This window comes from Taurulus bubalis (genome assembly GCF_910589615.1).
Source record: "Taurulus bubalis genome assembly, chromosome: 8".
Taxonomy (NCBI): domain Eukaryota; kingdom Metazoa; phylum Chordata; class Actinopteri; order Perciformes; family Cottidae; genus Taurulus; species Taurulus bubalis.
Window position 1 is genome coordinate 13,047,893 of NC_136596.1, and position 12,416 is coordinate 13,060,308.

The 12,416-nt window shown below is 42.7% G+C and overlaps 1 protein-coding gene across 1 annotated transcript; it reads left to right on the plus strand.

The window, feature by feature from the left end:
- Window positions 1-3,713: 3,713 nt before the first annotated feature.
- On the plus strand, window positions 3,714-10,917 carry nr2f1a (nuclear receptor subfamily 2, group F, member 1a; the record flags this gene model as incomplete). The annotated part of the gene is made up of 3 exons (XM_079221684.1): window positions 3,714-4,140; window positions 5,564-6,091; window positions 9,738-10,917. The coding sequence occupies 3 exons, from the start codon at window positions 3,714-3,716 to the stop codon at window positions 10,010-10,012; spliced, it is 1,230 nt and encodes a 409-aa protein (XP_079077810.1). The 3' UTR covers window positions 10,013-10,917.
- Between the last annotated feature and the right edge of the window lie 1,499 nt (window positions 10,918-12,416).

Consider the following 12,416-nt stretch of genomic DNA (forward strand, 5'->3'; position numbering starts at 1 on the left):
GTATGCACCCTTGAGAGGATTAAGTTAAATGTTATTATGTAAGGTTATTTTACAAAGCTGATTGACGTGCAGTTTGTCCTAAGTTAACATGGCCTACATTGCTATACATCATTTATTTTATATCAGTATTCATAACAATCCCTTAACATCAATAATGCTGCTTTAATAAACCCCATGTCACCGTACGCTTCCTCGCTGCAGTCTTTTCTCAAACACAGCGTGTTCTTGCCGGTGCATACGCTTTTTTTGCGCCAATCTATAATACTTAGTAGTGCAGAGAAAGTGGCACTTGTAAAACAACGTAAAAGATGGACAGCGGATGGTCACCTTGATCACCCTTTTAATCTTGTGACACTATCGCTGAGACCAACAGCCTGCTATCGATCTTTTCATTATGTGTTCAAACAACAAATAGCCTTGCAGGTGAGGCGCAAAAAACGCATGTCCAGCGGTGCTACAACCAGCCTGAAGTAACTACTATCTGATGTGCAAATCAGCGAGGACAGCGGGGAAAAGGGGGGACGAGACTCATAATCGGTGGGGATGTGAAGAAAAGATGCGACTGTCCACTATTAAAAAGTTGTAACTCTGACACTGCCCGGTTCGGCTCCACGGTTTCAAGTTAACGGACATGTGGCATGACAGATCATTTAGCCTTGCGCTCCGAGCCCTGCGTGTGTAACATAGGAGAAGTGAGAAATACATTTTCTACTTGCCTTATCGGTGGCTGCTTTTGTCCAGAAAGCTGCTCCTCTGTTACCGCCGTCGCTGGTGCTTCTTCTTTTAATGTCCTGCTGTCCACTTTCTCCTTCTTCTCTCGCCGTTCCCCATGTATTAGAGCCCCTACCCTGCTCCCATTCGCTGTGCCTCTCACTCTGCTCTCCTCTTCTCCTGCGGAGTCCCTTTCCAATCTGTGGAGTTAAATCTTAATGACACACTTACAGAAAAAATCTTTGTCCGATTTAATGTTATTGGTTTCACCTTTTCACAGAGCTGTAGATATGGCCGTGGAGTTCCAGTGGAGTGTCCGAGAAAGGGACGGGAGAGAGAGCTCTCTTGTTGAATACTTAAAAAACAACCCATCCCTCCGATGCGTTTCTAAAGGGGGCACTTGCATATTTACGCTCCCGTATATCTGCTAATATGTTGGCTTGGTTGAAGCTTTGTAGACAAAAAACCTTGTGTATTTGTATTAAATAATAAGTTAATGTATTATGAATGATTAGTATTTTTCAACATGGTGTATTGCCTTGTTTTTGGAGATGATTAACGCACATCCATTTGACTTTATGTTCCAGCTAAATCCCATGCAATCAAATGGCTTGTACATTTTTGGGACGAACAATATTTTTGTTTAAAAAAAAAATCTATATCCATGATTGTTCTTTGAAAGTTTCCCCCCGTTATACAAACCGTAACATCAAAAAGATGTTTTTTTGAGAAAGTAAAAAAAGACTTGAGAAAACGGTACGCAGAATTGTGGCTTATTTTATTTCTAAAATCAACTTTTAGGTTTTAAAAATTCATGTTTGATGATTTGTGCATGCATTAATATGAGGTTGTAATTGTACAATGTACGCTAGATGGCAGCGCGATCCAGACATTTTTGAGTTGGAGAGGTAGTAAGCCTGCAGAAACCCTGGTACTAAAAGCCGAAATCCCCATGCAAATTCCAAGCAACTTCACATGATTTTGAATTACTGTCATTATTAAGACATAATATGACACCAGCTCAGTGATTGTAGAGACTATAGGACCTCGGTAATTATTGAATATTGCTTATTACGCCGTCTAATTTTAGAGATTTTCGGCCGCTGGCACGACGTCCCGTTTGTATAACAGACTGTCTTTTCTGCATCATTCTCCCCATTGGCATTTTTATAACCTTTATACGCTAGTTTTAACTAAATTGTAAGTTTTAATCAGCAAGACTGTGCCGCTTATAGACGGGGATGTACCGCAATGCGCATGCCAAAGAGGACACAACGTGTGGACATTTACATTTGCTTCAACACAATAATGACATCCGTTTATTTTATAATAAAGATACGAGTCTAAGACAAACCATTTTGAAACTTTGGGGAATTTCTGAGCCAGAGTCCCCTTTTCGCCACTGCGCCCAGTTTTTGCACTATTTGTCGTGCGTAAAAGCTTTGTCCCCCTTTGCCTTTACCCCGCTTTTTCTGCTATTCTATTCAGGGTTTCTTCCTCTTTTTGGTGACAATAGACGGCCCATACTAATCAGGTTTCAAAGTAAATAGCAGCGCGGGGCGAGCTCAATGTAAATTGTGCCTGTCAGAGCCCCCAGCCCCTCCAGCCGTAGATTGCAACACTGCAAAAGATATCATCCCCAGACATCACTCAGTTCAGTATTGAGTCTGAACATCGTGCGTTTACCAAAACAGGAGACTGAATCATCCGTCGGGGCGAGATGCTCCCACTTGTTTCCAATGCCAATCGATCCATCACTGTAAATGTTAATAAATCGATTGTTCATTTCTAAAGGAAATCTCCCTGCTTACTATGCTTTATTTCATTGTATTGGCGCCTAAATAGGCTCCAAACGAAACGCACTGATTGCGGAAACAAGCGAATGCATATAATTTGCACTTGCTTTTTTTCCTACTGTGTTTTTAGAAGAAATAACATTTCAAGATTTTGAACACGGTACCCGATGACTTATCGAGGTTGACATTTTTTGCAGTGAATGAACGGAGGGGGACTCTAACCAATGGAGAGGAAGAGAGGGCTTGGCTATAACCTTAGCCTCCCATTTTCTCTCTCTCTCTCTATCTCCCCCCTCTCCTCCTCTCCTCCTCTCCTCCTCCTCTATGCGGGGCTCTGGCCAGTCAGTCGCCTTTGATTATCAGTCTCCAGCAGCCCCTCTCTTGGCTCCTTGACATGAGCACCATATAAGGCGCAGCGATCTCCATAGAAACGTGTCAGTTTCAATAGTAGTGTCAAAGTTCACTATATACAGACATTCGCGCAGATCCCCCGTTTCGGAAACATTGCTCTGCTGGTCCTCTCGTTTAAGCGCATTCATTTTTGGGTCTCTCCTTCTTCTTGCATATTCTATTAGTTGTTGCTGTTGGTCTTCTTTTTTATCTTTTCTCTTCGTATCTCCATTCCTCCTGCTGGAGAGAGGTGAAACTATACATGGGCACTTCGTTCGGCGACGCGGTTTTCTTTCGCTGCTGGGCGAGATGATGAGGCTTATTTAAGAATATAGATGTAAAAATCCGGCACTTCAGTTTTTCCTCCACTCCTAAACGACGAAGACGGGAGTGTAAAGGAGCAAGGGGAAGAAAAGAGAAAGGAATTTATCTCCGCAGCACTTTGGATCGCGTCTTTCCAGCAAAAGGTTTTTTACTCGCTCCTGCCTTCCCTTTGTGGCTATTTTATAACAAACTGCAATTTGTTACGACTGGACTCCGCTTTTCCTCCAAGATCAGGGATTCCTGAATGGCTGACTGCAATTTACCTTGGAACTGGCCTCCCGATACTTGCATATCCTGATCGGCTGTCGGTTCAATCCTCCTGTATTTTGAATGTATTGATCGCGTTCTACTCTCCTTCTTACCCCATATGAGATTGTGAGCTCCGATTTGACTTTGCACTGCCCAGTCTTTTGAGATCTCATTTTTCCCCCCTTCTACGCTCCGTAAACACCGGCGATCATTTCGCTTTATAGCACTTTCAGGGGCCGAGATATGGCAATGGTAGTTAGCGTCTGGAGAGATCCGCAGGAAGACGTGGCCGGAGGACCTCCGAGCGGCCCCAACCCAGCAGCGCAGCCGACGAGGGAGCAGCAGCAGACGGCGTCAGCGGCGCCGCACACTCCGCAGACTCCCACCCAGCCGGGACCCCCGTCCACACCGGGGACTGCCGGGGAGAAGGGCAGTCAGAATTCTGGACCGCAGCATATTGAATGTGTGGTTTGCGGAGACAAATCAAGCGGCAAACACTACGGCCAGTTCACCTGCGAGGGATGCAAAAGTTTCTTCAAGAGGAGTGTACGGAGGAACTTAACATACTCATGTCGTGCCAATAGGAACTGTCCCATTGACCAGCACCACCGAAACCAGTGCCAATACTGCCGGCTGAAGAAATGTTTAAAAGTGGGAATGCGGCGGGAAGGTGAATATATTTTTAAAGCCACTCATGATTACGCATTCTAGTAGCAGACGAACAGGGCTGCCATGTTGCATTAAGGTCAAAAGCATACGGCTGAGCATACTGCAGTCTCCATCCATGTTTTTCAGGGATGTTTGCATGAATGGTTAGTCTTTCTGCCTGTAAAAAAAGGCAAAGGCCAGTGCAGCCACAGCAGTTCTGCTCGTGAATACATGTCGCCTGAACAAAGCGGCTCGTCTAGCTGATCCTCTTATTTTGGTTTTCTTACAGTGTAAATTATAGTATTATCAAGCAAAGGCATTCAGTCCAGCAGGCTCTTTTTACGTATAGGTTTTTGAGCATGTTGTGTGTGTGTGTGTGTGTGTGTGTGTGTGTGTGTGTGTGTGTGTGTCTGTCTGTCTGTCTCTGTGTGTGTGTGTGTGTGTGTGTGTGTGTGTGTGTGTGTGTGTGTGTGTGTGTGTGTGTGTGTGTGTGTGTGTGTGTGTACAGTGGGAAATAAGAATAGTCCCTTCTATAAGTAAATGCATGTTACTAATTTAATAATTGTACAGACGGGTTTGTAATCTGTGTGTGTGTGTGAATGTAAAATGAACACACTACAAACCCACGTCTCGCTCTAGCTCCTTATGCTGACTAGACAGCTCAGACACACTGAATAATGCCGCTTAAGTTGTTCATGGCTCATTGTTTTGCTCGGTGTATTACAGGCCGTGTAACTTTACTTTCTATGTCAAGTGTTTTATTACAATTCATGCAAACATCCCTTCTTGAAAATCTGCTCTTTGTGAAACAAAGTGCAAGCCGATATAATGTGCCCTGAGTTACATTAATATTTTATTTTTTAATATTAAACAATAGCTGAATTCCTTTTATTCCCAGCTGACCTTTTGATGTGGGTAAAATGTGTAAATGTGATTGTATAAAACAGTAATTATCAATCATATTTGTAATATGTTTGGCCACAATGAATACTTGTTAATATAAACAAAACCACACGTAAATAAAATGGTAAAGTAATATAAGTAGGCTGCTGCATACAATATACAATTACGCCTCGATATACCCACGATAATGAATTTGTAACAGAAAATGTGTGTTTGCTGTATAAATGTGATTGTATTTTCATTTTGCATACAATCCATGTAGCGTGCAACCCTAAATACAAATGCAAACAGTGTGCAGGATGAGGGACACAGCACATCTGTTTTGATGAGATGTTTATGCTGTCGACATAATAATTTACTTTCGTCAAAATGTTCACTAGTCCAAATGTTCTGAAAAGCGTGCTGAATTTAGATTTCAAGGCATGCCGTTTTACTGAAGAGAACCCCACTAGATGGATCTTGCTTTACGGCTTTACTACTCATGAACGATGTTTATCAGTCCTGGATGCACATTTCCTCTTTTTTCTCTTTCTTTTTGTTAGCGGTTCAGCGAGGACGAATGCCGCCAACTCAGCCCAACCCAGGCCAGTACGCGCTGACGAACGGGGACCCTCTGAACGGCCACTGCTATCTGTCCGGATACATCTCGTTGTTGCTGCGGGCCGAGCCTTACCCGACGTCCCGGTACGGGAGCCAGTGCATGCAGCCCAACAATATCATGGGCATCGAGAACATCTGCGAGCTGGCGGCTCGTTTGCTCTTCAGCGCCGTGGAGTGGGCGAGAAACATCCCTTTCTTTCCAGACCTGCAGATCACCGACCAGGTGTCCCTTCTCAGGCTGACGTGGAGCGAGTTGTTTGTGCTTAACGCGGCCCAGTGCTCCATGCCTCTGCATGTGGCCCCTCTGCTCGCCGCTGCGGGCCTCCACGCCTCCCCGATGTCCGCAGACCGTGTTGTGGCTTTCATGGATCACATCCGGATCTTCCAGGAACAAGTGGAGAAGCTAAAGACCCTGCACGTAGACTCGGCAGAGTACAGCTGCCTCAAGGCCATCGTGCTTTTCACATCAGGTGGGTGTCCGACATGTCACATAGGAACACGTCTGTAGTCAAATGAGGCCTAGTTGAAGTAATGTTACTGGGGTCACTGGGAGCGAGGCTCGCAGGACCAAACACCGTGGCGTCCAATAAGTATAGGCTGGTCACAAATCTGAGTTAACGACATGTTTGCGTTACCGATGGGATATATATATATATATATATATATATATATATACATATATATATATATATATATATATATATATATATATTGTAAACATCTTGCTACATATCTACTTACATGCATTCCCATGTCAGTTGTAGCCGCAGCATAAGACGTGTAAACAAATCCAGATTGAGTGAGCGCATCAAGTTGTTTACAGCCACACTCAGTTAAATGCGCCTTAAATCGGATATAATTGACCATCTCGTACATGTAAATATTTTATAATTGTTGAGTTTAAACTTTCGTGATCACGTCTGAGCCGAGAGCGAGGCTGTAGGTTCGCGTCCATAAATTTTGGAACAGGTGTCAAATAATCGAGCGTAAAGATGAAATAGTCTATCGCAGAATGATATATGACAGCTGATGCATTTATGCGTGTTGGTGCATGCTTTTATCCTTGTTTTGCGTGCACAAACACATGTCTTGGGGGCAGGAAATAATCCTTAGCAGACTGAGATCAAAAAAGCTGATGGAAGTTGACTCATATGTCAGTGCATCGCTGCTGTACGACTCGTACAGCACTGCTGTTTAGGTGGTTTATAGATTTATGTTCGCTGACCTATTAGTTTTTTAAGTTATTAAGGAGGTTTCTTTTGTTCCACACGTGTTGAAAAGACACTAGCAGAAAATTTCCAAAAGTAACCCACATTGTTGATAGCTTAATTGATGGCTGTCTGAGGCAAGGTCTTAAAGGTCCTCGTTTACTCTCGGTGCGTAATTTAGATGCTATTTTGGAGTTAGTTGGTTACGCGTGGTGCCATTAGGACCGTTATACCGAGGGAGGCTTGTTGTGATTAGAAGGAATAGGAAAGTCAGGCCCCAAACTACTTCACGACTAAACTCAAACTTCTGACTTCATTGTCTCACATTTGGCACATTAAAAAAAAATTGGTATTATGGTTATACATATCTTATAATTTGACACGTTCGTGATAAAATATTCCGTTTTACTGTAGTTTTCAGATTTGGAGTTATATTGAAATTATTACCACTTTCAATATCCCTAGAAAGCGTCACAACTAAATTGTATATTGAGTGGTTACACTCGTCTTCGAGCACATTTCAATAATTATATTTTTTGATTCACCAAACGTCACATTGATGTACTACATACGTGCATTCCATTTACATTTTTTTATTATTATTATTAAATAATTTATACATAATCCAACGTCATATATTAAACGTTATGTAGTGTGTATAACGTAATAATAAGCCAGTGCATGGTCAATATCTAAATTATCTAAAATGTTTTTGCGAATGTGGCATTACCATAGTTTTCCTTCAGTTAGAGAACATTCTATTTATCTATATTTTTAGTCTCAGGAGCCACAATAAGTACTTTTCAGTTTTGGGGTTTGGCAACTCTTTGACACGCAACAATTCCAAGGCATGCTGTTAGGTCAATATATGTTTTAACTCAAATAAATACCTACTTTGCCTCATTTGCCGTACTTAAGTAATGTGACATCCTGTTTGATTCACTTTACCGTGTGCACATATTTGGCCATATTACATGTTGGCACATATTGCCCTGCGTCAGTAATTCACCCCAGATTACCAAGAGAAACTTTATAACAACCTCCACATTTTCTAGCAGATAATTGTGTTAGGTTCATGGCAACAACTGGTGTTAGCTATAACAAGTCACGTGGCACGTTGCCAAGACCAGCATGGATTGTTTGCCTTTAATAACACCAGACTTGTCAGTATTTGATGCATACATAATGGTGGTCAGGCTATACTATTCAGGTCTGGATCATTGTCTTACATTAAGTTCTCATCCATGCTGCAGTGTGCCTTTGCTAAACCACCACATAAATAGTCGTTTGCGAATCTGGAAGCTATCTGCTCTCATGTCTCAGTAACTGGGGTTGCGGGGTGCAGGGCTGCAGGCAGGCCTAATGGAGAGCTATGGGGTGTCTTTGACCAGCTTTCCCTTGACGCATAAATGCAGCTTCGAACTCCCTATATCGCAGCAATGCAAAACTCAAGTATTATTGTCGGCTATTTTATCTGAAATTTCAAAATGTAATTAATTCCAACCGTAGTGATTGCTGTAGATTTTTAAAAGGGACACTCAGCTTTAATCCAAAGGGATTTGCATACATGGGGCTCTGACCGGCCGGAATAAGGTCACAGTAAATCACCCCACGATCTCCGCGTTGCCCCGGGGTTCATAAGGTTATTGTGTCTGGCCATAGTGAGTTATAGCACTGAGGAATCACGAATAGGCTTAAAAGCCTCTGTCTGGTGTTTAATGTATTAGTGCTTGAAAACTAAAGCTGTCTTCCTTGTGCAGTCTCTACAAAAGCACGGCTCAATACCGAATCTTTTGAGGACAGCCTAGACTCCATGGGGCCATATATGCCAGCGGTTATGCTGCTCGCGTTTACAGTAGTTTATAGAACACGCATGCTTGGGTTGTGTAAAAACAACGTATTTTTATAATAGGACATATACGACACTAACAAGCCTTGTGTGCTTTGTCTATAGTGGAGCGTGGCTGCACCAGGCTGCATAAACCACCAGTGTGCACACAATCACACGTCTCGCCTGCGTGTTGCACATTTTCTGACATTTTATGTCGCTTCTGCGTGACTATTGACTTCATCTCCTCTAATAAATGTGATTGCTTCCAGCGGCCTGTCCTATAGGCTCCATTGAAAAACAGGGCAAAAGTGGTCTATGGAGAGAAGAGCGTCGAAATGACTTAACAGCTTACTGCAGAGTAATTAGGTCACATTACATCCGGTGTAATTTCAGATTCATCAGTGCCGTTTATGTTTCCTTATACTTGAATCCCCAGAGTTCAGACATCAAGAGCATCGGCCTTTAGGCCTTTACCCTACCTTTCGCCTTTGCTCCATTGCCCCATCAATTCTTCCTCTACACGTTAACAACACTGTTTTCATGACATTTAACTTTATATTCTTGTTGATTGTTGTTAGAGCAGGCAGAGATACCCTCCACTGCCTTGTGCTCCAGCAGCAAGCTCCTTGTTTATTCTGCATGACAGTCCCACTCGCTCAGTGTGATGTAGCATGTTTGGGCACTGTTTGTTCATTCCACTTTGTCAATAATACGTAAAGGCCGATGTTACATGATAACAGGGTGCTTCTGCAGGAATTAAAATCGGGCATGGCAAGGTGTGCCCAAGTGAGGCTAAAATTGAGCCATGTGCTTTTGTGTTCATATTTAGAAAATACAATATTAGGTGAAATTGTCAGCAGAGTCATTTGAATGCTGCAGCTTTTATTACAAATTATACATGATGAACACGTTTAATATTTATTTACCACTGATTCTTTTAAAACCTGGAGTCTGATATGTTTTAAAATATAATACAATAATAATATATTTTTAGCCAAACTTTCCCATAACATATCGTACCTTGGGGTTTCAGAGACTTGTCGAGTCTGACCACAGTGTTTTTGATGTGTTTCTCAGATGCTTGCGGCCTGTCGGACGCTGCTCACATCGAGAGCCTGCAGGAGAAATCTCAGTGCGCCCTGGAGGAGTACGTAAGGAGCCAGTACCCGAACCAGCCCAGCCGCTTTGGGAAGCTCCTGCTGCGGCTGCCCTCTCTGCGCACCGTCTCATCGTCGGTAATCGAGCAGCTGTTCTTCGTCCGCTTGGTAGGTAAAACTCCTATTGAAACCCTCATCCGGGATATGCTATTATCCGGGAGCAGCTTCAACTGGCCTTACATGTCCATCCAATGATCCTAAAAAGAAAGTGGGAAAAAGAGAGGGGAAAAAGGACCAAAATGCAGCACCCATCACCCCATCCTCCTCCAAGAAGACTATATATAGGACCTTTTCTGAGAAAGTTGGAAGACATTACTTTTTTTCTGTCTTCTGGGACTGAGATGGAATACATTATGTACAGAAAAATATTGGAACTGGACTTTACACCTGTGTAAATCCCCACTCATCGTCAAGAACAATACTCTTCATTTTGTAAAATACTAGTCTTTATTTTCCTTTTTTGTAAAAAATACAAATAAAATGAAAAACATCATATGCGCAGTAAGAAAAAAAAAGAATCAAGACTTAGCGGGAAAATACTGTTTCCAAGCAATTATAAGAAATGTCCTGTGTCTATGTACCTCTCTGTTTTGTATTTTTTCTGGTTCTAAACCAGGGTTTCTGTGATTCTATACTAATAATTTTTTGATATAACCTTTTGCTTCTTATAATGAGTGCGATATATGTTGTCGAAGCTATGTTCTCCAAGAATTAAAATTGAAGTGAGAATTTAAAAACAGAAAAATAAAGAAATTTAGACAAATAAGAAACAGTCTAATCGCTATGACAATATCCCCACTGATGGTTGAACTTTTTCCCCAATTGATACGATGGACCTGCAACAGCAGCAAACTGACCTCCAGGACATTTTTACTGGGAGGACGTCTGGGGCGCCCTTCCCCGGACCTTGAGTGCGTATGGAGTCGATCATCAGTCAAAGGAGAGACATGAAAATCAAAAAGCACTTTTAATATATCATTTCAAATACATTTTGTTTGTTTCGTCTTGAATATTTTCATTGTTTCTTGAATTTTATTGGTTGTTGCCTTCAATTTGCTTACTCCATGATGCAGCTTTTTGCAGAAGGGTCGGTTGATGAAGTTGTGTGATGGTGACTGTACTATTAAAAAAGAAATAGGCAACAATGTCTCATTCTCAAGCATTTTCCTGCAAGCAAATATCAAGATTCTCCTTCTTATTCTATATCATCAGAGGGAATCTGTTGTCTCTGTGCGCTCCTCAACGCAGGTGCAGTCGACAGTGACCGAGTCACTGTTCTGCATTGCCTTGAAACACGATTCTGAATACACTGTTTGCCTCTCTCTGTTACACCTAATACACCCAAAACGCGGTGAACAAAGTGTGGTAATGAAACAATGGGCGCATATCTGACATTTTACCAGACTCACAGAGATTACTGACAGTGCTAACACAAAGGAGGGCAGGCTATACACGAGGAACGAGTGAGCACTCTGCCAGCCTGTGAAAGTATTAATGTTTAATATTTTTCCCAGACAGTAAGGAAAGCCTGCGCACCACATACAGCCACCTCTATCCTACCTCGCGTGGCTTAATCAAGGTGATTCTTCACAAAACAAACAATATCCCCCTCTCCCCCGTTCATAAAAACTCTGCCTTGATAGTGCATGCCTCAATATTGATGTGGGCGTCATTTGGCAAAAGGGTTAGGCCCCGCTGCAAAGCTGCTGTGATATGCGTGATCAATCTGGAAAATGTATTTTACAGCATGTAAGCCAGTCGATAGGAACACCGAGGGTGATGCATTGTGTGGGAATAGAGAGGAGGACGGAGAGGGAGGGAGAGAAAGAAAGAGAGAGAGAGACTGTGGAGCCGGTGCAGAGACAAATGAGAGGGGAAACGTGTGAGATGGAAGGCACGCGCGCGCACGCGTGTGTGTGTGTGTGTGTGTGTGTGTGTGTGTGTGTGTGTGTGTGTGTGTGTGAGAGAGAGAGAGATAGAGAGAGAGAGAGAAAGAGATGTGGCCTTGGCTTGCCTGATACATTCAGAATGTAATGAGTACATCGATAAGTCCTCAACGTGTTAGTTGGGTTACATGGAGTTCTATTCTTGCATTGGTCGTCTCTCTGTGCGTTTTGTCTCCATGTTCTCCAAAAATGGCACCGGAAGCCCAGACGTGGACCTGGATCTACCCTCACTCTCATTACAGCGTTACACTCACACATACAGGGGGTAACATGTGATACATCGGATGGCGTTAAGAAGAAAATGGGGTTTCGGTGTGACAATTATTACATTTGCCTGTTTGTGCCCCTTTTTCATCATCAGACGTGTTGCTTGTGTGCCATATTGCTCACATCTTCATCTGCTGACTGGCAGCGATGAGGGACAGGAGGACGGGAGCAGAACTGCATGTAGCACGTTGTTGCAATGTCGCAATTTGATAGGGCCATATTTGTTATCTGCCTTATAGGATTGGGGGAAGGGTATATTTGTGCCAGTGGGTTATTTTTGTTATATTGCCTGTCTCGTTCAAAGGCTACAATATTAAGGTATTAATTAGTTCACACTCGTGCTGGAATGATAGCATATATAGGTTGTGCTTTAGGATGTCCTCACA